Below are 27,174 nucleotides of genomic sequence, written 5' to 3'. Positions count from 1 at the left end.
AATGGAAATTAAAGCCCTTGATAAGGCTTGACAGTGGGATGCTGTTTAAAACGATACGGTGCCAGTGGAGCCTTTTGTGTGTGCTGCTATTAAATTATCAGCTCCTGCTGGTCCACAGACTGGAAACGCTGGAGTATCGATGATGCCGTGTGCTGTTTTCGTCTTAATGTTGCAATAGATTTTTCACCTGCTGTTACATTGAAGTCCAAGCTTTCTGCACATACCACAACGACACTCAAGACACTTTTTATCCTGATGGTTTTAAACACGGGACCTCTGGAGACACTTTAAGCAGAGATTAAACCGTCTGCATGGTTGTGCGTGAATCCTGTATACCGAGTGAGTTTCCTGTTCCACTGGAAAAGTCTGTGCTGGATGGAGTAGTATGAAGAAACTTTGAATGATATTTTGTTTAGAGTTGGGTTATGTCATAGTCTTAAAACCAGGCAAAGCAGAAGGATGGTATTTGTGTTTGTCATGTTGATTTTTAAATGAGAGTTTGATGTAACTGTATGCTTGAGAGATGCTTGTTTTCTTTCCTCTTTGCATCCTTTTTGTTTCACTTGGTTTTACTGTGTGTGGGGAGAGCGTCCTGAAGAGTGGAGGAGAGACAGGTGAGCCATTTCATGTGGAAATAGACTGAAGGAGCTGGTAAAACTATCGGCCTAAAAAAAGAAAAAGAGTAAATTTTGAGGAACTAACAGTCACTAATTGTTCATCAATGCTCTCCTGCTGATAAAGCTTCCGTCTTTCTTTTCATGCTAGAAGCGAACAGAGTTATTATCGATTTATATTTTAAAAGTACTTTTTATCATCTTTGTGTTGTTTTTTTATGTTTTAAATTAAATTAAATTTAAATTAATTAGTTTTTTGAAAATTGTTAGAAAATGTTTTTGGGGTTTTTTTCTTCTTCTTTTTTTTTTTTAAATATTTTGAGTGGTAGTGTTAGTCCTTTTTGTTTATCATTATATGTAGGGTATTTGATAGTTTAGGAATTTAATACAGCGCTTTTTGAAGGAAGTGATATGCGGCATTCCAAGTCTGAAACGGGTGCACGAAAGCCTAATCGAGCAGGTTTTGCTGACAGATTTTATCATATTGACAAAGACTAAAACTGAAAAGAATATTTGCTTTATGTTTTTATTTCCTTTTAGTTTTGTGGGTTTACAATATCATTTCAGTTAGTTCTGTATTTTTCCTCCAAAATTATAGTTTGTATTATTACTTTTCCCCCACATCTAGTTTTAGTTAGTGATGGCTATAGGGATTATGGTAAGGTTGGGCGATTTGCTCCGTAGTGCTCCATCATTTATCCAGCCCTCATAAGGTACCGTGTGTGGGTGAATGCTGAACAGCTGACGTCGTATTAAGACAAAATACTTGCTGCATCTCTGCTTATTTACCTTTAATATATGATTCAACTATGTGATCCAGTTTTTTTCTTCCTCTGTAAAATCTCTCACTTTTCTCTCCACCTGTCAGTCCCACCCACAGTATTTCATGTCAAACACCTGGTAGAAAGAGGAGTTAAGGAGACCGTAACTGAGGCTACGCCAATTATCAGCGCCCGAGAAGACATCGTGAACGCTTCCTGCCCATCCCGTGTAGATGTTAGTGAAAATGTTGGGAAGACAATGTTGGAGAAACGTGAACATTTTATTTGTACTGTATAATCTGCAGATTCTGACAGAAATCTGCAAACATCCTTTGAAGCACCGCTCCTCTAAAACAGCAATACGGATAATTATTAGGCTATTTGTAAATAACAAAATTGGGAAACGTAAAGTCAGAAACAAGTCTTTATATTGACGGCCATCAGTCAAACAATAGTGTTTGGTCTGGGTAGAAACAGAGCGCGTCGTGTGTGACGTCTTCTTTTGCGCATGCGGGCCGCTTTGAGGGTTCACACTAGAGCGCGTTTACTGTCACATTTTATTTGTAGTGTGAACAAGCAGACAAAAAAATCAGATTTGATCAAAAAATCGGAATTGAGCATCAAGACCTGCAGTGTGAACGTAGCCTGAGTGTCTCTGCAAATGCACAGTTACATTAAGCCTTAGCTTTAAAAAATCAGTCCAGCAGTCAGAAATATCCTGCTATTTTATGATGGGTTGCTGTAGCCTCTCTACACACGCATTCATTTCAGAGCAGCACAGAAGTCGGGGTGTGAACCTGTGTGCGTACCCAGGCACACCTGTGTTGCTCGTGTGGTTTTGCAATATGTAATTATAATGAGGCAGATTAAATTTATTATAATACTCATATTAATTTAAAGCACAACTGGAGAAATTAGATTTTTAAAAATAGCCTTGACTGGCGTGCTATCACCGCTCATTTTGAAATAAACGTCTGTCAGCAGAACCCAATTGGATGGTGCTGCTTAAGTGGATACACATTAACACAATACTACCACCACCACCCCAGTTAGTAATGGTATTGGTTATTGGAGATTTCTATGCCAATCAGAGAATAGAACAGATTGGCCAGGCCAAGGTTATTAATATCTGTGTACCAGTAATAAATGCACATATAGAATCTGTATTGCATTTACTAAGCAACATCTCCATCAATCCAACAGTCCAGGTCTTTATAGCATGGATCCTGCATCACATTAGTGCCATGCACCGGTGCCGTAGTCCATTGTAGCCAAAGTTAAGAAGCTTTGGTTACATTTTCAATCAAGACAAAATAATTTCCAGTTGCTAAGCAACACCATTTGGGAATCCATCAAGCACTCTCGGTTATGGCCATCAGATCACTCTGGCACATCATCAACATTCATCTGAGCATGTTCATCTCCGGTGCCTGGTATCAGTATTAGAAGTTTTACAAATGCATGTGCTCATGTTCTTTGTCTGTGAGTCATTCTTTTCTAATCACCGACTCTTACCCAGTCCAAGTTCACAGGCGGCAGTGTGAGCCGCACTGGCTGTTTCTTTGTAGAAGTGAGAATGTCTAATGAGTTCAACTGTAAACGTAGCAGCGCTGTAATTAAAAGCATTTATACAAAATCTGTTGACTAGTCACAGTGTAATTATACTTAGCATTTAAAAAATGCCCTGTCCTCTTTAGTTATTTTTTTGGTCATAATTCTAACACATACAGTGTAACTATAACGCAGCTATACAGCACACTGCATTAAGATAGAAAAGTATGGATGTTGAAGTGTGGGTGTGAGGAATGACAGATATATTGTGGGAAGGCATTAATTGGCAACAAATTGTCAAAGTACAGAAAAGAAAAGAAAAAAAAACCATTGTCTTCATGATATAAAGAATATGTGGTGAAGAGTACTGTACAAGTAATGTCTAAAGGAAGAGGGGAAAAAGTGCAACAAACCACCAGTTTAGGTGATTAATAATGGCAAAGCTGTAACAGTATGACACATAACATCACTGTATAATAAGTAAAAATAAATATACGGATGCAATTAATTCTTAACCAGTTAAGTAAGGCAGTATGGCAAAGATGCATGTACAGATTTTGGTCCTAAGGGAGAGGGCAAGAGAGTAATGGCATAAAAGCTCTGAATTTCCGTATTGTTGCCATTAGCTCTGCAGTGTTACTCATTAGCCTAATCAGTAACCTTGCAGTTTTGTAAAATAGGATTCATGGTACTGTGTTGGTTTCAGTTCTCATAGCTCTTTGGTTCCTCACAGGGAGAGTCCATGGGAATTCAACATCCAAAAAGCCAGTAGCACAGCCTGACAGTGATGATGCTGTGCATAGTTGAATGTTGATTGGTTAAAAAGATGGCTTGGCTTGACCAGGTAATGCTGAAATAAAGACATATGAAACATCAAAGACCGAAAAAAGCACTGATGGTTAAAAAGGACAGTTACAGCAGTTTCAAATTGCTACAAAGAAGTCGTTTTTTTCTTTTTTTGTGTGTACGCGTTTTCATACTTTGGCTCGGTCGCGAGAACAAAGTACTAAAAAAAATCCACATTTCTTTTAACATTGTACAGTCTCCCAGTGACAGCATGTGAATACGTGTGCACAGCACCTACAGACTACCAATGCAGGACCATGCTGGGACCTTAAGCCATGTGCAATCCTTTTGAAATGAATCACACTTTTATAAGAAGGGTATTTAGCCCCATAGGTTAAATACAATTCATTTTTCTAATTGAGTTCATTGCACTGTTCAGCTCTGACAATTTGCTACATGGTGTCTCTGCTCTAAAATTAAATGAGGACCCCAGAAATCTTTCTCTTTGTTCTTTGTGTTTTAATTTGAAATCATCGGGCTGACAGCATGGGCCCAGTCCACCTTATGTGACCTAACAAAGCAGGTGAAAGACACTGAGTGCAGTGCCATGGGCACAAATTACCTTACTTTATGGCAGTCATAGGTAATTCAACATCACTAATACTTAACAGCTTTTCCATTTTTCTTCCCCGAAGACAATTTTTTTTGACAGTTATGGGGTCTGCTCTGTACTTCTGGAACTGCATCCATTTCTCACACAGAGTATTTACTAAGTTTCTTTGTCCTCATGCTGAAAGAGTGTCGCGTGAAGACGACCGGAGTAATGAAAAATGGCAAACAGTGATATATCTAATAGAAGGAATTAAATTGAGCTTTGTTAAATGGAATATCCTTTTTACTGCACTAAATCTCAGGAGATCTGTTTCACAAACCATCCGTGTAAGCCATGACATTATAGCTGATGTGAGTTGCACGATTTGTAAGTTAAAACTCTTCAATTACCTCTTGCTACCTATTACTCCTTTCAGTATTACCTCTCTGCAGACACCTAACATCCAACATGATTGAAAGTAATGAAATGTAAACAGTAATGAAATTTTTGCAGTGACACCTTTGCCCTTGCACAAATAATCTTAGACTTCATAAGTAAAGTCAGTTTTATTTAAATACCCCTATACTGAATAAATGTGCCCAGTCTGTAAGGCACACGATACCCTTTATGGCCCCTTCTCATAACCCTTCCTCATCGAAGATGGAGTAATTAGTGTGCTCAGACCTCAAACTCACTGAAAAACAAACTTGGTATTTAAAGTGGTGCTGTTGAACTTTTTAAAAAAAATAAATAAAAAAATGATGTAGGCCCCATTACATCAAAAAGATTTGTAGTCATTCTTTAAATAACTCCACTTTTATGAAAGATATCTTAAAAATTGACTCTTATTAGATTAGGGAGCACCTTTTCCACTCTAAGGGCTCATGAGTTAAAATTGTACAGTTTTATTAGGCCACAGGAGAGATCATGCTGAAAGAGTCGGTGTTACTGAAGTCCTAATACTTTTATGGAAGTGTGAATTTGTGAAAATAACCTGCAAACAGCCACTTGAGTCAAAGATGTCTGAATTTCTTGCATTTGTCTATGCAAGTAAACCCAAGCTTTAAGGTTTCTGACATTTACCATTTGATGAGTTAAAGTCGGTGAGTGTGGGAAGACCGTTAACTTAAGTGATGTTGGCTGGCTTTAGTGCCCAGTGGTATTGATGGCAGTAGTTTATTGTGTAGTGGAGAAACATTAGAACAACGACCTCCAGCTCTTCAAACTCATGTCTCATATTTGCAAACTGTAAGTAACTCTACCATCCGGGATTTTACAATGGGCTTCAAAATGCATAATTTCATTTCAGTTTGCTGCTGATTTTCTGTCATGACCAGCTTCTCTGTGAACACCAGATTTATGGTTCTTCGGTCTATGATAATGCAGTGGATCTGGCAGTATACTTAATCACCTGTGGGAGCTTACTGTTTTAGGACTCAGAAGTAAAAGCATTTGATTAATCGCCTCTTCTGATATTCTTAATGTGTACACACTGATGTACACAACTAGCCACCTTCTATTGCCCCTGTTCTTCTTTTTGAAGGCTCCTACCACTATAGTGTGTGTGTTGTATGCTTTTCTCTAAGGCCGTACCAGGAAATACTTTGTGCCAAGTTGTGTGGTTTGCTAATCAAAACTCGTATCTTATCTTTAAGCCAGTGCTCAGAGCTGGTTCCAGTTCTTTTAGTGAATGTTTTGTTTCTTATTGATGTTTTCCATATTTTCTATTTGACCTCCTGTGGTACATACATTTATTAACACAGGTTGGAACTCTGCGGTTCTGCGGCAGCACCGAGTTCTCCGGTGGCCTGTGGGCCGGAGTGGAACTGGACAAACCAGAGGGAAAGAACGATGGCTCGGTAGCAGGTGTTCAGTATTTCAACTGTCGAAACAAACATGGTAGGTCGCGCCCGGTGCTTGAAAGCAAAAACAATGACACACAACTGCTCCCTTATTTAGATTAGAAACTTGGATTACCAACTGTTTAGGCTCTAAAAGTGTAGCTTTTATGTTTTGAGCCCATATTAAATAGTGTAATAGTACAAAGCAAACTTGAATGATCAAACAAGACTTTTTTATGTGTTCTCCTGCATTCAGACATGAGCAGCAACACACTGACTGCAGTTCACATAATAGCATAATCGTTTCCTGGACCTTTTAAATTGTCTGGTCAGTTTTTCAGTGGCGTCTGATCTAACCATAGGAAATAAGATTTGACCTTTTGGCCAAATGTCAGTAAATTCATTCTGTTTTCAGCACTTAAAATGTGTCCTGGCACAGAAAATCTCTTTCATGCTGCCCTTTTATGTATTTAAATTATCCTCATTCTGTGTCTCGTCAGTGATGATATTCTTACTTGGTTATGCTTAGAGCCTTTTCTACTTTTATAGGAATTTTTGCTCCACTGTCCAAGATAAGCAAACCTTTGGAAAGACATAAAACCAGCACTACAAAGAAGTCTACACCCGTGCGCCCCCCTCGTCGCATCGACCTGTCTCGGATTACTTCCAAGATTAACACAGGTGAGAAACAAGCGATAAAGTGTTACTGCTAAATTCAGATAATCAATGTTGGGTCTGCAGTGCGCTTGATCTTGTTTATACAACCTTCTAATTTGTAGATAGAAGTCACAGGAGTTGAATGACGTGTCTGTTGAGCGAGCTTTGGTTTGTTTGTATGTCGTTCTATGGTTATATGGTTTTGTTCCTACGACTGAAGTTGTGCTCAGGTCCTGACAGACCTCCTTAAACACTGCGACAAAGACAGTGATGGTAGCGTTGTTTTTGAAATTAAGTCTTACCTCAGGATTTCTGCCATAAAATACTCTAATAAAAAAGGCTTAAATTGATCAAAACCTGAACTACAAAGATGGGGAGTCTGACTAGCTGGGTGAGCCCTGGGGCAGGTGTGTGTGTGTGTGTGTGTGTGTGTGTGTGTGTGTGTGTGTGTGTGAATGTTTATTAGAGCAGGTGAAAAAGGTTTTACAAGGGCAGGCATTTCCTCATGCCACAGGTACTAATCTACAGTCCCCTGGATACTTTATTTCATATTAAAAAAATCAACAGAACAGTGCTAACTTCATAGAAAACAAATATTTTCAAATGACAGCATTAGTCATTTACACAGTTCCAAATACATTATTACTGAAGCCACTGACATTTCGGAACCCTCTTACTTTAGGGGGTTTAGGACAGTTGAAACTGACTTCATTGCTACTCCATTGTTTCACTAAATGAAATGCACAATGTGTGATTTTGGTGATTATAATCCTTCTCTGTTATATGACTAATATCATAAACATTTAAAAGTAAAATATATTTGCAAATGGGAGTTTAATTTTTCGAAACGTAGAGGTAATAACATTCATTGACACTAAGCATTTATTTATTGGCAGATTTTGATCTATTAAAGACTGAAGGCAAAAACTAAATTGAATTCAATAAAGGTGAAAGACTGAGGGTAGTCAAAAAAAAAACTGCAATCAAGTCCAACAGCTCAGAGTGAAGTTTGGTTATTATAGTGTAGTTTCAGATGATGGTGCCCCTTTGTTGTGGGACCAGATGATTGCTGGTTCGTAGATGGAGCCCCTGGTTTAAATGATCCAAAAATCGAAGAAGTGAGCTTTAATGTTAGTTGTATTCATAGGTGGATTAGTCAGTTAAAGTATTTGAACATTATAGTTTTCATCACTTAAGAAAAGTCAGAGCAGAGTAGTAATAAAGAGGCACTGTCAAGTTGTCATAGTTGCCTCCATTAATATTTTCTTGCCAAAAAAGAAAAGCAATCCATATGTTTATTGGCTTTGCTTCTGTTTAGTCAAATATTTACTTGTTGTTTTGTAGATTTTGTAGTGACACACTCATTCAACATCCAAAATTGATGCCCCTACTGACGTGAGCACCTTTTAGCCTACTGTGGGAGAACTAACTCACCCCACAGTGTTCAGATGATGCCATCAGCTGCAGATATCACTTCAGCCTCTCTTTTGTGCTAAAAAATAGTCCTTCTCAACGTTCCTACCTGGTATGAGCCATGCCACTACATGGATGGATTTATTGCATCTGTGCTTTCATAGTAATCTTATTAATCTTAATCTGAATAGCTTGAAAAATGGATTCGGAACCAGTGCCAAAGGATAAGGCAAAAATTGCTGACTGCTGACATAACTTGGTGCTCTCAGTCTTCGGATGGTTCCTTACCGTTGACATTTGCAGTAAATGCGCTACACCATTGTAAAAGCTGTGTCTTGGTATGGTTTTTGGGTTTTGCTACTCATGCGGCTTATAGCTGTATTGTTGTGGGTGGTGTAATACTCAGAGGTTTTGAAGGCCACTTGAACTGGACGTGATTGGAATTGCAGACCTGAGAGGCCTTTAGAATTCGGTGATTGATAGTCCAATTAAGCAGGATTTAATAACTATAGCATAGACAGGCTGGATAGGCTGGCAGCCATTCATCACAAAGTGCATGTGAGTGTTTTGTGTACCATGCAAGGCATGTGAGGCCATGTGTGTCTACAGCTTCATACAGCCCAGAGAACTAGACTAATTTATGACCACACACTTAGTTTTCAGGGCTTTGTCGAGCCACCTGTGTTACTGTCCCATTGGATCTGCAGTGCAGGCTGCTGGCTCGTGTTTATCTATAGATTGAACGGGTCTTTGTGGAACTGCCTTGTCTCGCTAACCTGGGGAGACAGACACGGCAGAATGCCAGGCTGGCCCCTCTTGGAGTGTGTCAACTGTAACTCAGGCCTCAAAGGGTGGTGAGAACATAGACAACTGCACAAAGCCACCTCCGCTTAATTCATAAAGCCTCAGTCTGTGCTGCAGTCTGCCACTTGAAGTGAATGCCACTATGTGTATGTGGAAGGGATAGATAGCTCTATCTACCAGGAGGTCCCCGCAAGCTAAAGGTCAAGTGACAAGAAATGTTTGGTATTCTGAGTTGGAATGTAGGCTCTTCTCTGCAGTTCAGAGGAAAGACACAAACTCTGTCTCTGAAGGGAGCATTTCCCAGCTCCCCCTAAATGTTAACTGAAATGGCAATCAATAAATACCAGGTTGATTTGAGATTTTTCTAATGACTTTTCAAAGAGCAATGTAAAACTTAAACACGGGCGTCCTGTTGGTGACTAGAAAGAAAAATGAGACAGTTTTATGTACCTGTTGAATCCTCATTAGAAATTAAATGTGTTTATGCACAGATGTTGGTTGATATTGTCTATTATAAACAAAGTCCCTCATGTTGGTAATATCCATACAGTCAGTTTTTAGTTTTAAAAGCCTGGAATTAGACTGTCAAGCCCCTGCCTTCGATTACTCCCTCATCCACAGTACACTGGATCCCTACTGTATGGCTCCTTATGCTCACAGGGGGGGGTCGTCCCAAGTGGCTCATTTGAGCTGGGTTTGGCTGGGCTCAGGGGGGAAGGCCTGACCACCAGCCGGTCACCAACAAGCGCACCCTCCAGGTCTGACTCCCTGCTGGGGCTGGGGTGTGTTTCCCCTGCCCAAAGTGTCTAGTTGCCTTTTTTTTCTCCTGCATGCATGTTTATTCCTTCTGGAATCCCTAGACGAGGTTTTTCAGGTGTATCCAACTGGAAAGAGACCCCTGGACACACACAAGGACACACTAGAGGGATCATGTCTCTCAGCTGACTTAGGAATATGTTTGCATTCCCCTATCAGAGCTGAGGGTCTGGATGGGGAGGTCTGGAAATCTCTCCTTAGGCTGCCACTGTGACCCAGGCCTTGATAAGCAATAGAAAATGGATATGTGGACGGAGAGCGGTGTATTCATTATGATGATATTTTCTCAGACGGATACCACACCATAAAAATAACAAAGTGTTGAATAAAGAGCAGATATATTTAAAGTCAGCAAACGATATAAGAGGCTTAAAATTACAGTTTGTTGCTAAAAGGTTGTTAAAACACAATTACACGTACTTCTGCAGGAAATGCTGTTTTTCTGTGTTGAATCGGTCTAAGATTCCTTTTGAAGTTCTTTGGTGTTCACTGTCATTTAGGCCTTTGTGTGCACACAAGTGCTTGTCTCAGCATGTTTGTCTGTTTTTTGTTTGTTTTAAAAAAAAATAATTTGATTGTGTGTTGCAGTAAATGAAAAGTCAGCTTCAGTATTCATGTATCATTTATACTCTGCAATGTCATGCTGTCCCGTATTTGCATTTCTTCACTTCCCTCCGCGTGCCTTATCTTTTCAGTGTAGCATTTTTGGCTCTGCCTTTAACGCAGTGCTGCACTGTGTGTCTTCATAGACTCCTCATTTAAAATTCTCCTCATTTCCTGTAATTTGTTAGACTTCATAAACTGCCCTTCTAGGGCTCAAATCAACAAAACCAAATCTTGGTCGACTGAAATCTTACCTACTCTTCAACCACTTGATTTACCATCGGTGAGGGTGGGTGAGGAAAAGTTCACGCTTGACTTTTTGGTTATTTGTTTGAACAAAGTGCAGTCACACTAGCAACCAGCAAACTAATTGACAGCTGGTGTCAGTTTGTTTGGAGCGGACTCAGAGTACACGTTCAGTTCATTTAAACACTAATTAAGCAAGTTTTGGCAAGTTCACAGTTTCAACATCGCTGCCTTTTTTTTTTTTCTTTTCTTCTCCCTTTTGCGACGGTAGATTATTCGCCCTGCTGCCAGAAGTAATGTGGGCTATTGATGCACCACTTTTCTCCACATGGAAGTAACACTGGCAGCCGAAAATGAGAATTTGGTTGGATAAGAGCATATCAACCGGTCGATCTTGAGACTACAACCCCGTGTGTTTTGCACAGGGTTTGCACAAATTGACCCGACATTTGTCCATTTGGAGGGCTGCTTTACATGCAAAGAGCTCCGACTTTGTTGACAAAGTTCCACCTATGTTGTTTTCAGTATAAGTGCTTTTTTTGGCAATCAGGTTGCTGAGGCACGCCCTTAAACGGATACAGTGTGACACCAGTGCAGATTATTCAGTCAGATTGATGGGTTCCTTAGTTCAGCCAATTTAACCTGTCTGACTAGACAATCTTACTACAATTTCCAGCTGTCAATATGGCTTTTATTTACCAACCTTGCTATCTGATGAATAATGCTCTTGTGTCTCTTTTGTGTGTGTGTGGGTTGAAAGGTTTGTCTCCTTCTGTTAAAAACACACCTGATAATCAAAAAAGTGCATCTGGTCCTCATCAAGACACAGAGGGCGACACCTCAATCGTAAAGACAGGTACTGGAGTTATAGCTGAGCTGGCTTTAATGCACTTCCTATCTGAGAATGTAGTGTGGGGATGTATTTGAGCTTTAGCAGAAGCTGGGGGAATTGTTCAAATCCCGCTTCCTCATCTGTGTCTGTACACCTTAATACTTGAATCCAGCATCCTAATCCATCTGTGTCAGTGTCTCTTTAAACAAAGTACTGCCCATGTGAATTAAAGCGATGCTTTTAATAAACAATTGTGTATAATGCATAAGCAAGTGCTGCATAAATTCCTCCATACAGTGTTCTCTGTGCATGAAGCATGCACACAGAAATGACAGAAACAACAACTGTCTTTTCTTTTTCTTTTCTTTTTCTCTTTTTAAAATCAGTGCTGAGACAAACTACCCAAGGCTGACAATTGAAAATAAGTTTTGGGAAAGGCTGACAAGTTTCTCTAACATGTCTTTCCAGGTTTCAATTACTTTGTAGCTGAATCTTCCCTTCTTAAAGCATTCTGGCACTGATTTAATCAATTAGCTTCCAATAGTCGGGCACTTAATGAACTAATGGCCTGTGAAGGTCTGTGAAAGTTAAAAGCTTAATGAGGTCCAGCGTCCAAATAGCTTCTTAAGAGCGAAATCCGGCATCCTCGTCTTCCATGTCATTCCCCAGTGTTGGGCGGGGTTTAGCATGTTGCCCTTTAGTTGGAGCTTGGTAATGGTACACGCAACTGCAGAAGACTGAGCTCATTTGATGTGTGCTACCTTAGATTGATGTGACGCAGCTGCTTAGTTTTTAGGCAAAAAAAAAATAAAAAAATAAAGTGGTAATTGCCAAGATCCTGCTGCTGTAGGCACTGTCACACTTGAAAGAATAAAATGGAAAATGAATAATAGACTGAGCTTCATTATCTCAGTGGCATTAGAGTTACTGATATAGGTCCAAATGGAGGGATGGTGGATTCATTATTAAGAGGAGAAGCAGGCATTTGGTGCCGTGTGATTTTTAGATAAAGTGGATAATAATGTAGACAGCTAATGTCCCAGCTAAGCCTAGATGCAACAGTTGATAAGCCATTTTGATATATGAGTAGCGTGTGTGTGGCAGTATGGCTGTCTTGGTGTGAATTAATTATTAATGTGAGCTATTGAGTTTGCTTTGGCCATTTCATTAGATTTTTTTTGAGGGGTTCCTTCTCTTATTTTCTTGTTTCTGCATTGCACCCACAGGCGTCCTCTCCCGCTCTCTCTCCTCTTCGTCGTCTTCCCTGGACTCTAGACAGGGACCGGGCGCTCGACCCCGTCCGCTGCCCAGGCAACGGCTTCCTGCCAGGCAACGAAGGGAGCGTGTTTCCCCGAGTCCCAGAATAACACCTTCACCAGCCCTCCGCTCTTCTGCTGGCACCACTGCAGGTCTAATAATCTCATAGTACTGTATTTCATGATTTCCCATCATTAAGCAGAATCAGCCGCGTGAAATTGAGAGAAATGATGATCAAAGCTAACAAATGGTTTTCCTCTTCCTCGCAGGTTTTCGAAGCCGAACCCCCTCAGGTAGCAGCTCCCTGTGTGATGGCTCTGAGGTGCGCCTCGGGGAGAGGGTGCTGGTGGTCGGTCAGAGAACTGGTGTGGTCCAGTTCTACGGAAAAACCAACTTTGCTCCAGGTCGAACACATTTTCTCAAACACATGTGCTCTACATAAAAGATGGGTTTAGTTTGTATTTTGTGAGATCGCAGTTCAGCAAAATTATTAAAGGTAGATATCATTTAATACAACATTCATTGTTCGTCTTCTAAATTATAAACCTGTTAGCGTCATAATAAATGATAAAGCAGAGCATGATTTACAATGTGGCTAATTTGTAAGTGACAAGTCGCTGAGCATACAGTGTCCTTAGTTTCTCAGTCCAACCCATCCCTGGATGGAGGCTTCAAAGCAGGACTAACCAGTGGATGATGTTATGATGAGGCTATTATTCAGCGTTTGATGCTGGCATTTATCACATCAGCTGCAAAGCACATTAATCACATTCTGATATTATTAAACTACAATAACTTGGGTGTATTGGATATAGACAGGACAGTTGATAAAAGTCTCATTATTGTGGAATTTCCTTAAAAAAGTACCTTAAGTCAGTGGCAGTGGTATTGTGCTTTATGTTGTGCAGCTTTTCTTTTCTTTCAGGCGACAACAGTAAACATTGCTACACTGGAATCCATGTATATGAATGAATTATAGCATACTGAGGAAAACGTGTGCTTGGAATTAAATAATGGAATTAAGTAGAAAAAACTTTTTGGGTACATGACACCTTGAATTTGGAAAGAACTTTAACAAAGAAATCTTAAAAGCTTTAAATATTAATGATCCTTTTAATAAATCATGTTTGTCCTTTGCTGTTTTCAGGGCAGTCATAAAGAATTAAAGTTACCACAGTTTTCTTTTGTTTAATGTGCCTGTCCTGTATAGAAGTGATATTCTGGTATTTTTAGTGAGTAGTTTGGGATAAACTCATTGAAACGCAACCAAAGAAAGGACAAGAGTTGAGTGTAAACCTAACATGATGGATAAAAGACCACCTGTTCAAAAATTAAAACCAGAGTTTTGGGGTTTCACAGTGAAATAACATGAATAAATGAACCCAATCAAGATGGAGCAGTTTTGCCTTGAATTGCTGAACTTTTGGGGATCTTTTGAGAACTCATTCTCTGCAGATGACTCACATGGACAAAGATGAAGATAAATTGAAGCTCTGTTATGCTCTTGTCTTTCACCTTGGATGAACTCAGCTGCATTCTCATTCCCAACTTATTGCAGAGGGAATCCTTGAGTGCAACTGAAGATACTTGGCGGACAAAAAAAATTAGATGTGAAGAAGCTGTTGCTGAGCAAAAAGCCATTGAAACCCAAACAGAAAACAGCTCACAGTATTCATTAATATTTAGGTAGTAGTTCTGGCCCAGCACTAGTCATGTATGAATAAATAGTGATGTATCTCACAGCACCGAGGATCACGTTTGAAGGGGTTTCAGTCTTAAGTTTCCTTTGATACTCTTAAATCAGTGTTAGCGATGCGTTGTTATCTCACTGCACTGAGCGCTGCGCTTCCATACTAAAAACAACAGCAGCTGCTGGATACTTCACAGCAGGTTGACTTATTTTTAGAATTCTGGCTATACCTTCATCTGGCACTTGCGAGGTGTCTTAAGGCCCTCGTAAAGAGAAAGGAGAAACACTGTCTGAACTTTCTGGCTCACATTGAGGAGTTGCATCATTTTACAGGACAGTGATTGAATGTTTAAGAGCTAAAAAGTTATTTATTTAGGAGCTGCCTGAGATGGAAGTGAAATATCGCCTCTGCCGAATGTCCTAATTTAGGGCAAACTCTCCTATTTAGAGTTTTCCAATATATTGTTCCCAAATGGTGTACTGTGAGCTAGGTGTAGTGATTTTGTCAGTTAAATATTATTATCATTATAGCTATTAAAATGAAATAACAAAATCTTATTTTATCACATTTGTACAAGTCGGACATCCTCAGGAAGATGGATTTGTGTGGAGATAAAATCACACAAAACCAGGAGGACTTACTGTAAAGCTCCCTGTTTTATGGCGTCAGCTGAGCCAAGAATGCCACTGGGCAGTAGACTGATGTTGGGTTGAGTTAAATAATGCTAAAAGCAAATTAAAGAAACACTTGGAAACCAAATATCCTTCTTGGAGAAACCTTGGCTACTGTAAATAATTGTATTTGAACCACAGGAAGCAAGAACATTTGATTTTTAGGAAAGCGTCTGTAACAGGAGCCGAGTAACCAACTCCAGCAGAAGCAGCCTCAGGGGCAGCCAGAGAGAGAAGCTTATATCTGGTAAAAGGTCATTCAGTCATTTTTTAAGAAGTCATTTGGTGTCACCAGTCTAAAATTATGTTTTTATTGTAAGGTGTGTTGCTCATTTATTAATATGCCTCTTGACACTGTTGATTTCCGGTCTCTGTGCAGGACTCTGGTTGGGCATCGAACTGGACAAGCCGAGCGGTAAAAATGACGGGTCAGTGGGAGGAGTGAGGTACTTCACCTGCCCACCAAAACATGGAGTCTTTGCTCCTCCGTCTCGCGTTCAGAGGTGAGTCTGGAATCTTTAAGGTAGCTTTTCTTCTCAAGATTAACGGTCCCTTTTTGGTTTTTGCCAGTGGTCATTCGAGGACTAAAAACAGATTTGTCAAAGAAGAATGTTTTTCTAAATGATTAAAAACTTGAGAGCAGATTTGATGGTATGAATTTGGCAATAGACCCCAGAAACCCAGAGGTTGCATTTCATTTCTTTCATCAATACATTTGAGTGCACTAATGAGCTCCTTTGACAGTATCATTTGTGTAAGTACTGACATATTTGATTTTGCCCTCTGTGCAGCTAACAGGGCTTCTCTGAACTGGTGATTAACTCGAGTCTGAGTCGTCAAACGCGAAGCCCAAGGCCCTCTCCCTGCATGACTTCTCTGTTTAATGTTTCACCTAGTAATGAGCCAGATGCCATCATTGCTGCTTTGAAATATTGATTATGGATAATGGATATATAAAGGTGGTTATATTTACCCACCAGTTTGTTGAATGTACAAACGAGACATCGCTTTAAAATGCTGCATTTATTTAAATGCGAGGCAGGTTTTATTAGTGATGCGTTCTGACGCTAAATCCATATTTTACAGCTGAGTGGAACAAACAGAGATCACGAGTTATTTCTAAGTCATATTTAAGAATGCTGCTAAAGTGCAAATGGCCATATTGTCTGAATGTAGTTGTGGTGGAGTACATTGCATTGTTTTTACTGTCGGATAAGCAGCGTGACATGTTTAATCTTCACTTCAAAGTCAGTTGTTTTGTGACTACATGGTTTTATCCTAATGTTTGATGAGCTTTTGGAGTTGTTTGTTCTCGTACCCCTGATTGTCTTTAAAGTTATGGAACAAAGTGTGGGATTGCTGTTCAAATGATCTCACCCATCAGCTACCTCTCTGCACTGTGGGGATGGAAAAGAAAAGTTTTATGTTTTAACTTTAAATATTTGGCAGAGACGGAGAGCGTAAACGATAGAACTCAGTTTGACAGATGGGAGTCAAAACTGCTGCAAACTGTTTTCATTTAGATTCTCAGTTTATCTTTATTCATAAAAAATATTTTTTACAAATAACTTTTACACACAGAAAACAGGATAAAGGTCGATTATGAAAAAAAAGGTTGATGTTGAAATGATGAATTAGACGTGTATTGAGTGAGTTTGGGCTTCAGGGAGGGAGCGGCAAAGACTGCAGAATCTATCACTGTGTTGATATTTCCTATGATGTGATAATGAATGGCTTTTTGTCAGCAAGGCCACTATAACTCCAACTGTGTTGTTTTTTCTCTCTTTTTTCATATGAAAGTAAGTCTGCTGTGTCTAAAAATATTGATTCTCTGGTTACTTTTTGTTTTACGAGGATCACAAACCACAGTCTCATTAGTTGAAGTCCTCTGCTTTTTGTTGCTGAGCTGTGTTTTAATTCTATATTATAATCTCCTCCCAGACCTGGATTAGGGTATCAGTGAGCTCCTGGACATTCTGTTATACTATTTATTGATTTATTGATACATGATGTTCCAGAGATTCTCATTGGGATTCAGGACTAGGGAATGTGAGGGCTGCTCAGTAGCTTGAGTCCCTTTATATTCCAGAAACTGCCTACAAGCTCTGAGGATTTCATCGTTAACAGCAGTCGGGGAACTGTTGGCTAATGTGGAAGTCTGTGTGACCATTGATGCCTCCCCGGACCATCACTGACCCAGTGTCAAATGATGATCTTACCATATAGTCTCTTTCATGTGTGTGAAACATGTGCACAGTGTGAAGCTGCTCTCATCTATGAAAAGAGCGGGGTACTAGTGTTGGATCTGCCAGTTGTGCTGTCTCATAAGTGCTGTTTGAGCTGCAAGACGTGGGGCACAGTTCCCACTTAAGGAAATTGGTTTCTCATGCCGTGCTCACGGAGTCTGAGTGTGACAGTTTGGTCAGAAAACATGCAGGAGTCAACTGCAGGAGGTCAACTTCTCGGGCTTCCTCTGTTCCTCTTCGCACAGTGAGACTGTGCAGCGAGACACAGCAAACTGCCCGGAGCTGCACTATCTGTGCAACCTGAATGAGCTGCAGGTACTGTCTCACACCTGTAATAACAAGGACACTAGGAAAAATCAATCAGGAAAGATGAGAAGAGGACAATGGTCTGTAGTCACCACCTGCACAGCCATTCCTTTTTGGGCTATTGTCCTGTTGTTGCCTCCGCAGTCGCTTCTGTTTGCACCAAAGTAGGTGACATTGATTCATTATGGGTTACGCTAACTGGACAGACTGATTTCCCTGAAGTGTAACTGACTCTGTGTTGTATTGTGATGATCAAGTGTTCCCTTAGTTTGTTTTGAGCAGTGATATATCTGGATCAACACATGCTCTAAAGAAAGGGAGTGCCCTGAGTTTATGATACGAGACAAAATAAGAGCATCCTTGTAAAAACAGAATATCGCACAATAATTGTTTCCTGAATCATCTTGGGAATCGTTAGGGAAAAAGTTTAATTACTCCCTCCTGAGAGCGTAAGTGTGTGTAAGGGAAAAATGTACAGCCCTTTGTGGAGCTGCTGTTGTTAAAAAGCAGCAGTGGAGTGCAGAACAAAGGCAAATTCCACTGGAGGCCTAATTATTATACACAAGATATGCTCCCTGGCATACATACACACAAACCACTGAGTTATTTACTGCGTGCATTGTTTTGTGTTTACTTCTTTTTCTTTCTTTTTTTGCAAATTGAATAAAAGCTGTTGACCTTTTTATTGGATGGCTCATTATTAGCACAGTGTGTCAAGTGTATTATGTGTGTCACAACTTGATAAAAGCCATTACACCCTAAAAAGCAGCTGGCATTGGAAATACTAAACATGTTTATTGTAAAGGAGCGGTGAGAACTCATGGACTGGTGATTAAATTAACACATTTAACCTTTCTTTCTGGGAGTAAATGCCACTTATGCTTCATCTCTATGCAGATCTACCATTCAGGATTTGATGGTTTTTTTTGCTTATTTCTTCCATTTAAAAGCTGTTTTTTGTTTTGTTTTTTTGGGAGGGATTCCAGCTGCTGTTTTTTTTCCTTGTCATCTTTTATTAATTTTCTTTTCCTTTACTTTTTTCCTCCCTAATTAACTCCAGGGTACAAAGTGTGCTCAGCTAAGCACATGCTTTCCTGCTGTCAAATCAAGAAGATCACTTTGTCTCCATCCAGGAAGTTGCTTCTCCTCCTCCTTTCTTTTTCCTGTCAGCAGCTATCACAATCCATTAGGAAGACACCCCCCCATCCCTCCTCACACACTTTTCCATTTTCCTGTTTTGCTCATGTGCTGTTTGGCACACTGATGTTTAATAGCTTCCAATATTTGAATGCCTTTATAAGTGTTATTATGGCTGTTATTATATAGTTGCTTAAGACAATCTTAATAAGCAAGGTAGTTTATCGTGTCAGGCAGCCAAAGCCTGTTTTTATTTTTATTTTCTTTCCCCATTCAACTCGTTTTGACATCAAAAGCACACCCACTAAACTGAATGTGTGCTTACATCTGAATATAACCAGTTAGATCCTGATATTTTTTTTTCGAATTTGATGTAATTTATACACTGTTACAGTCGTGTATGCCCACAATAAACATTGCCAAGTTTCAAATAATGAGGTCAGCATGTACAAGTAAACCCCAATTAGCCAAGTGTCTTGATCTGTCTGATGGCAACGAGAGCGAATATCCTTTTATACTAATTTCAGACACAAAAAGCCCCACCAAAGTCCTTCAAGAAGCAATTTTTACCACTTTTCTCTGTGTAGTTATATTGAAATCAGTATCTAAATGAATGTGGAGGAAGCCTCATCATTTTTCTTTGGCCACAGGGATATAGAAAACACATTTATGGAAATCAAACCTGATTTAGAAACACTTCAGAAGTTTGGTGACTTTCTCCCCAAAAAAGGTTAAAAAGCCATTTTGCCACCTGTAAGTTATACTTCTTCTACACACAAACAGTGTCAGCCAAGTGAGTTTTACACTTGACTATAGATTTACACGGAGCAGCAGTAGAGTACAACATATGGGCAGGTGTTTAAAATGAAGCACCTAGCCATACAGCTAGGAAAGAAAAGGTCGCCCTAAAGAGATCGCTGAATTTTTTAGCAACAATTCAGTTTGGGAAATTTCTTCCCTACTAGGTGTTCCAAAAAAATAGTAACACTGCAAAATGGAAGTTAAGGAACCACAACAACTGAGCCCTGAAGAGTTGGAAAACACAACATTACAGTTGGGTTGCAGAGTGTGGAGGCACATATTCGCTGCAGAGCTCCAAACATCCTCTGGCATTAACATCAGCACCAGAGCTGGGAGCTTCATGCCATGGCTTTCCATGTAGCTGTAATGTATCAGTACTCAGTACTTTTGTCCACGTAGTGTATAAATGCTTCCCACCACACAGCTGAAACTCTACCATCTGTGTCAGTGCAACAACATGGTTGCTAATTTGTTTCTGTTTCCGGATCTAGATTGGCTCTTTGTATGCTTTAGTGTTCCTGAATGATCACATCATTTAGTTTTCTGTCACTGGCTCCACCAGCCTGCTGTTTTTCTGTTTATGAGGGACAAAGTGGGCTTTAAAAGGATAGTGCCCTCAAAGGGAGAAGGGCTAAAACAGCATGTTTTAGACGGTGAATGAGCTCTGGGGGAAGGGGGCTACATCAAGCATCACTGCAAGATAAATAAGGAATGTTTTTAAATTGTGAATCACGCAATGCCACCCTAGTAGGGTCCAAGAATAAAATTAAGGAGCTGGAAACAAGCAAATTGGGGCCCATTTAATGAAAATTGTTTTTATAAACTCCAAAGGTTGTCTCATTCTGGGAAAAATCAGTTGCCTGCTTCTTTTTGCAGAATCCATGGATCTGTTGATTGCCTTTCAGAGCTCACTTCCTCGCGCCTCAGTCATCCTCTAAGTGGTAAGAATTCTGCCTTCATTACAACCTTTGAACTACACTAAATGTGACTTTGCATTTATTATTCTGTGTGTTTGTGTTGAAGCAATTGATTCCTGTTTTTGCCGTGCAGGGACAATTCGTCGCAGTTTCAGCACATCATCGGCCATCGCCACTCCGAAGGAGACGAACAGAAGAAGCCCCGTTACCAGGTGTGTCTGCCTTTCCTGCATATTCCTCATATTATTTCCTCCCCAAGCTTTCCAGCTTTATCCGAATCCCCTGCAGCAATGACTGAATCAATACTGATAAGAAGCAGTGGTATTAGTCAGCAAAAGGTTCTTTTAAATGGCCAGTGCATGATTGTGGTTATAATGAGCAAGAGCAGGAAACTGAGAATCAATCCCTCAAACACAAAGCTCCCATGAATCTCCTGTTTGCTTATGATTTATTCTGTCACACTGCCTGCCTTTTCTCATAAATCTTTCTTACTGTATTTTTTTTGCTGTTTCCACAAACAAAACAAAAATAAAATAAAATAGGAGTCGTTCCAATCCTCACCGCCGGCGTTGGAGCACCCTCAGTGGGGGCAGTGGAAGTATTCCTGGAAGCACCGCAGGCTCAAGTCCCTCTCCAAGCTCTGATGGGCAGGTCCACCTCCACGTGGGCATGCAGGTCCTGCTGAGCAGCGCCAATGAGATGGCAATCATCCGTTACCTGGGCACAGCAGACTTTGCCCCAGGCCTTTGGCTGGGTCTGGAGCTCCGAAGCCCCAAGGGCAAGAATGACGGCTCAGTGGGCGGCCGTCGCTACTTCAGCTGTCGACCCGGCCACGGTGTGCTGGTCCGCCCCAGCCGTGTCACTTATCGTGGCATCAATGGTTCACGCTTGGTGAATGAAACCAGCTGAGGTCTGTAGGACGCTTTCTGTTTATGATCCGCTCAAAGCAAAAAAATTTGGGTGTAAACTTCTCCCTCATTGCATTGTGCTCAATAATGTTTTCAGTCATGTGCTGTTGTAACAGGAATAAAACCAGTTAGTAAGTACTTATTTTTTAGGAATTAAAGGGGCCTTGAAAGCACTTTAAAAAGTTAACACTAAATTCTAAATAGAATTTGTTTTGCAAAATGGGTAGGTGGGTGAGGGGGTCTTAATAAGACATTAAACACTGCACTACTTTAAATGTAATTGCACTGACAAACATTACTAAGATAGATTAGAATAGGATAAAGTGGATGTTCCGCATGTCCGCGAGTAAAAAGGTTTTCTATACCCAAAGCTAATTTTGATCACATCAAATGAGATTTTTATCAGATAATTTAAGAGTCCACTATCTAACCAAAAGAGTGCATGCGTTTGTGTGTGTATGTGCGCATGTTAATTAAGAGCACTTTGAAACAAGAGAGAATGATTGATTTTTACCACGGTCGCTATATGGCTTACAGATAATTGGCGGATACCGAATCTAAACTGAATATTCGCTTTATGAATCAATGAGAATTAAAAAAGAGATTTAATTAAGCTCAGACCTCCATCAACCTCTGTTAAAATACAGCTGCATCAACAGGAAGTGTTTCCTCCTGTGTGCATCAGTGTCCCCCTCAGACTGTCTGTTAATTTGACGCAGACAAATGATGGTTGTATTGTGCTATGGCACAGCAAAAATCTATACCCATCTGACTGTGATTCCATTATGGTTGGCATCATACTGATAACACTTTTAAAGAAGTGATGGTATTTGGATAGAATATGACATGGAATCAGAAGCTGTTCTTTTAAAAAGTGCATTAACTGCAGATGGGAACACACGAGATGAGTGAAAAGCAGATTTTAAAGAGACCTTTCACAATGAAGTTTTATGTATGGTTGCTCTGGACTGTAGTGCTATTTATTCATCTTCGACGTGTCTTTAATGCTTGTTGGCCAGTTTCACAGATAATGGCTGTAAAAGTGTCTCTTAAATAGGATGGAAGTAGATGGCACTTGCCCTGTGATGCTTAAAATGTCAAATAATGTACATCTGAAAAATGCTCTTTCCAGAAATCATTCCAGAAACTGTATAGTAAGAGTCATTCATTCACCTGTTACTAAAGGCTCTTATCTGTGACAGGATGTAAACATTAATGGTGCCCTCATCAGTTAAGCCTGTAATGTTGGCTATCTGCATGCTTTCAGTGACTGGCAAATGTAGAGAAAACATAAAGTACAGCATGAGATGACGGCGAGGGTAACGTCTGTCTGTATATCTATTCCTCCACATTGATATACTGCGAGTGCTTAAAATTATTGATGATTATTTGTAAGATGTAAGACCGCGCAGTGATACATGCATACTAAATATTATCCCAACCTTTTCTTTGTTCGGGGATGTAGATCTGTACTGCAAAGACACTGAGGTTTGAGTTGGAAACGCATAATTAAAAATGGTCTCGGATGCTGCTCAACTAATGGAAGAGAATAAGAGTTAATAATATTCATGAAACTGACCAGGTGTTTGCTCATAATTATTACCGAGTGTCCGTATTTTCTTCTTTATTGATGCAGAAAAATACTGTCACGAACAGTGTGCCTCGAGTCCATAATTATACATAATGTGGTATCGCAACAAGATTTGTGAATGTTTTTGACCTAAAAGGATATGCTTTCTGGAAAATGGTGCTGCAGATGCTTTTAGTATTAATTCCGTTGTGTTTAAGAGAACGTGGACATTTCCAAAAGAGACGCGTGCAAAAATGGCAAAAATATCACTACAGGCCACAGGAAAATGTACCTTTCTGTTCTCTCCTTCTCCTCAGCATTGTCTAGACTGGTTTTAGCTGCGCTGTGACAGATTCACATCTTTTATCCGTTGGAGGGAGCATTAAATCTGTCAGAGCTGTCACACTTTCAATTTGCATTATAACCCGAATGTGAAAAAGCTCATTGTGATTCTATACTTTGAGCTGACTCCTATCATTTTTGAACCGTGTAATCTGTTAATGCCAGGTGTTAAATGTGTGAGATTTAAAGAGTGTTAGCAAGTGATCTAAAAGCCCTCTTGAATGTTCCCACCTTTGGTATCTAACAGTAAAATATGATATCATTGCATTTGTAGAGTGATGAATGGAGCGTAATTGTATTTGATGCTTAATTAAAGCAGTGTGACACAGGAAATATGCAATCATCCAGAAGCTTCAAGCGCAGAGTTTACTATCTGATTAGAGCTGTGTGAGCAGAGGAGTCAGCGGAGAACAAGCCATTGATTGTGCATGTTGAAAAACAGGCCCAGTATTCAGTAAAACACTCGTGTACCATCCAATTAGGGCGTGTATGCCACAGCAGCAGTTGTTGAATCACCAGTGCCCTTCTCTCATTGATCTGTCTGGTCAGGCCCCGTCGTGATTGAGGAGCAGTGGTGGGTAGACACAAGGTTGTCTGAAATACCCACCACGGTGGAAAATATTCCCACTGAAACATTTTCAGCGCTTACCAAAAGCTTCTCATTTATATTAAGACCACCGCTGTGGTGGTTCCTGCAACATTTCAGATCTCATCTTCAGACTGTGGGTGTTTTCTTTAACTCACTTCCCTCTACAAATGTATTTGAAGTGTGTGGCTGTGTGACACGGGGCTTTGTTCTGATGCATTTACATGTTGTGGGTTAAAAAAAACAAACAAAACAAAAGTATTTGTAAAAATAAATAAAAGTTTCCAATTTGACCTCTTATCTCTTTCCTCTTCTGCTCTTTGCTTTTATTGAGTGTGTTTGCCTGACATTCTCAGATTGTTCACAAAGAGCTGCCTTTAAGGACCCAAAAAATGAAACTGCACAAGCACTTTGAAATGGTTACACGTCTGTTCACTTACCATCCGATTCCACCGGGGCTCATCTCCGTCAAAGCTGACGGAGATGAGCTTTGACGGTGTGGAGTGGCATTGTTTGCCAGCCTGGGCACACAAATTCAGGTTTGAATGGGAGTGACGTGCGCTATTATACTGTGATTGTGGAACAAATAGATGTTTGAATGGTTGCATGAAATTGTTTTCAGTGCTTATTGTTGCTTATTTTTATAGTCCGCACACAACAGGGGGGGAAAAGAGGGCAAGGGAGAGGATCCAGTGAAGCAGCGTCTGCCTGTCCAAACCACTGACCGAGTGATGGTTTCAAAGGTGAGAATGAAACGAGACGCGCAGCCATTGTAAATAAATAAATAAATATAGCCAAGTGGTATTGTCAGACATTTAAAAAAAAAATACAAACTGAGTGCCAGGAAGCCACTTTAGTAAAAAATGTCACGTTTCAAATTCAGTCGTTTGTATTTATTTGGACAAGCGTCTTCTATTGTGGAACTCCCATCGTGAAAAACAATCCCCTGATGACTTAATCTAATATTTATCTCACGCTAATTTAAAATAATCATCGTTGTGTCTGATTTGAGGTAAATGGAGAAGTTGTCAGGTGGGGAATGAACAGTGTGCTTGTGCTTAAGACTTCAGTGGGAGAATAAGGGCATTTTTATCTTATTTAATGTCCATGAAAATGAATTGGTGGATGCAATTTTAACACATTGAATAGTTATTTTTGTCTGAAACATTGTGATGCTTTTGAATCAAAACAATGTTTGTTTTTTAATGTCGGTAAGGTTAATGGAAAGTTGCTTTTTTTTGTTTGTTTTTTTGCATTGAACCACGAATGACAGAACTTGAGTTGCAAGATGCAGAATCTGCAGAGGTAAATGGATCAGCTGACAGAGAGAAGCCTGGTTATATCTGGTCTGGTGTTTAATTGCATTAGAACAATTGTTGTTCATCTGTTACCAGACCAATATTTGTAATAGATAAAAGAAACTGTGTAGTAGAATAAACACAAATAGAGCCAAAGTAAATAGAACTCATGAAAAGAGCCTCCTTCGTCACCTTAGGTCTATGGAGGGTTAATGGTCTGACTGCACTGTATTAAGTGGAACAAGTATTTGTTCCACTTAATTACTTCTGATCTTAAGGTTATAACTTATAACTGGTTATAGCAAACACATAACCAAATAAAGGGAACCTTAAATGGAGATAGTGCCGTATTGCTGAACCTCAACTTTATATGCATCCTGAAGGTAGACTGCGTGACAGGAGTCCTTACACCGAGGATGTCACTTTTACTAAATTCTTTATGGATTCTCTTCTGTTTTGAAAAAGGGGAACAAAGTGCACATACTGTGCTACATTATTGTTGCTATTAGTGCAAGTGCTTATGTAAATGACTTGTAAATGGAGGCACTGGAGGCAGCTTGCAGAGAGCTTCAGTTGATGGGCAAAGTTTTGAGAAATGCAGTGATGCTTCTGTTTCTAGCCTCTCTGCATGGTGATGTCTTTGTCGCCTAAAAACATTGCAGCACAAATGCTTTTCATCTTGAATATAGCCTTTTGAAATGATGAAAGGGCCTCCCTGGAGCACACAATGGCGCTGTTTAACTCATGCCCCACTGTGTGAAATACTTGGGCATTAAAGGTGCATGCTTATTTTCAGATAATGGAAAAGCATCAGAAGAATTTGATTTGACTCAGGTTATGTTTATGGAAAGGTTTACCGTTTTGGAGGGTTGTGTAAACCAGTGTAGGATGCTTTTGTTTTTTAGGATTTTGGCTGTTGTCATTTTATGTTAAGTGACATGAGAATGCAGGTTGCACAGATGCATGAGAGATTAAACTGCAGCACAAACTTCTGTGATTGGCTATTACCACAACTAATCATGCAACGAGTCATATTATTTCCCAGATAATTGCATTAAAATGCTCCACAAGACTCCAACACCACAAACACGCTTGATAGGTTGGGTTCAGAGAGTCAGATTAAGTGAGGTAGATCCCAGCAGGTAATAAATTCACTCACTTTACAGCAGTGCCAAAGGAGGAAATTACCTCCTGAGACTAAACTGTTTGCACCAGGGGGGAGGCTGGCTGCTGTAAAGTCATGCATCTTACCAATGTACACAAAAGATGGCCGGAACTACCATGATGTACCATGACATCATCCTATGTCCTTTGGGTCCTACATTTTAAGGGCTTAACATTAAGGGTTGCTTTTTTGTTTGTTTGTTTTTGTTTTGTTTTTAAACCCGTATCTGTTAATTAGTGCTTAGTAAAATTAAAATACTAGAATTTTCGTGAGACTATGAAGCGATACTTTCAAACATGATGGATCACACAACTGGCACAGCTGGCATGTAAGGAATATGATTTGCTATTACGAGCTAATGTACACTGTCAGCTGCACAGGCCTCTACAGTTGTAGGCATGTTTACACTGCAGGGATAATCCTGCTGCGGCCTCCGTGCACCCCGTCGGCTGGCTTACGTACAATAATGACCAGCTCTCTGTACATAATCCATGTTATTACACAGCTACTTTACCAATGAGTGGTAATGATTTGACACAATTTATTTTTATTATTATTTTATATTAATCACCCAACCATTAATGTAGTCGTAGAAACACTTAGAATTAAGCAGAAAGTGCATAGTGCTAGCCTCAAATCCATGGATCTTAGTCTCATATCTCTCCTGTCTACTGACCTCATTATATCCTGGTGTTTCCTCTTTTTCATGCATGCCACGCTGCTTTTCATGCTGATTACTGCAATGCTTGAGGCTTTTTGGAGA

General features: G+C 39.9%; 1 protein-coding gene across 4 annotated transcripts in view; it reads left to right on the top strand.

The window, feature by feature from the left end:
* The window catches only part of LOC309694822 (CAP-Gly domain-containing linker protein 4), a 42,403-nt gene extending 20,195 nt beyond the window's left edge, over positions 1 to 22,208 (top strand). For 3 of the 4 annotated variants that reach the window (XM_082515053.1, XM_082515054.1, XM_082515052.1), the window contains exons 8-16: positions 6,068 to 6,203; positions 6,695 to 6,826; positions 11,445 to 11,540; positions 12,743 to 12,925; positions 13,043 to 13,177; positions 15,515 to 15,638; positions 20,502 to 20,566; positions 20,676 to 20,754; positions 21,085 to 22,208. In XM_082515053.1, coding sequence (XP_082371179.1) covers positions 6,068 to 6,203; positions 6,695 to 6,826; positions 11,445 to 11,540; positions 12,743 to 12,925; positions 13,043 to 13,177; positions 15,515 to 15,638; positions 20,502 to 20,566; positions 20,676 to 20,754; positions 21,085 to 21,451 — 1,317 coding nt within the window. In that variant the 3' untranslated portion in view covers positions 21,452 to 22,208. The remainder of the gene's footprint in view (positions 1 to 6,067; positions 6,204 to 6,694; positions 6,827 to 11,444; positions 11,541 to 12,742; positions 12,926 to 13,042; positions 13,178 to 15,514; positions 15,639 to 20,501; positions 20,567 to 20,675; positions 20,755 to 21,084) is intronic. The other variant, XM_082515055.1, reaches the window with a different exon arrangement.
* Positions 22,209 to 27,174: the final 4,966 nt, after the last annotated feature.

Source organism: Aulonocara stuartgranti (assembly GCF_965226115.1).
Source record: "Aulonocara stuartgranti genome assembly, chromosome: 19".
NCBI classification, from domain to species: domain Eukaryota; kingdom Metazoa; phylum Chordata; class Actinopteri; order Cichliformes; family Cichlidae; genus Aulonocara; species Aulonocara stuartgranti.
This window is presented reverse-complemented; position numbering and strand designations above follow the sequence as displayed.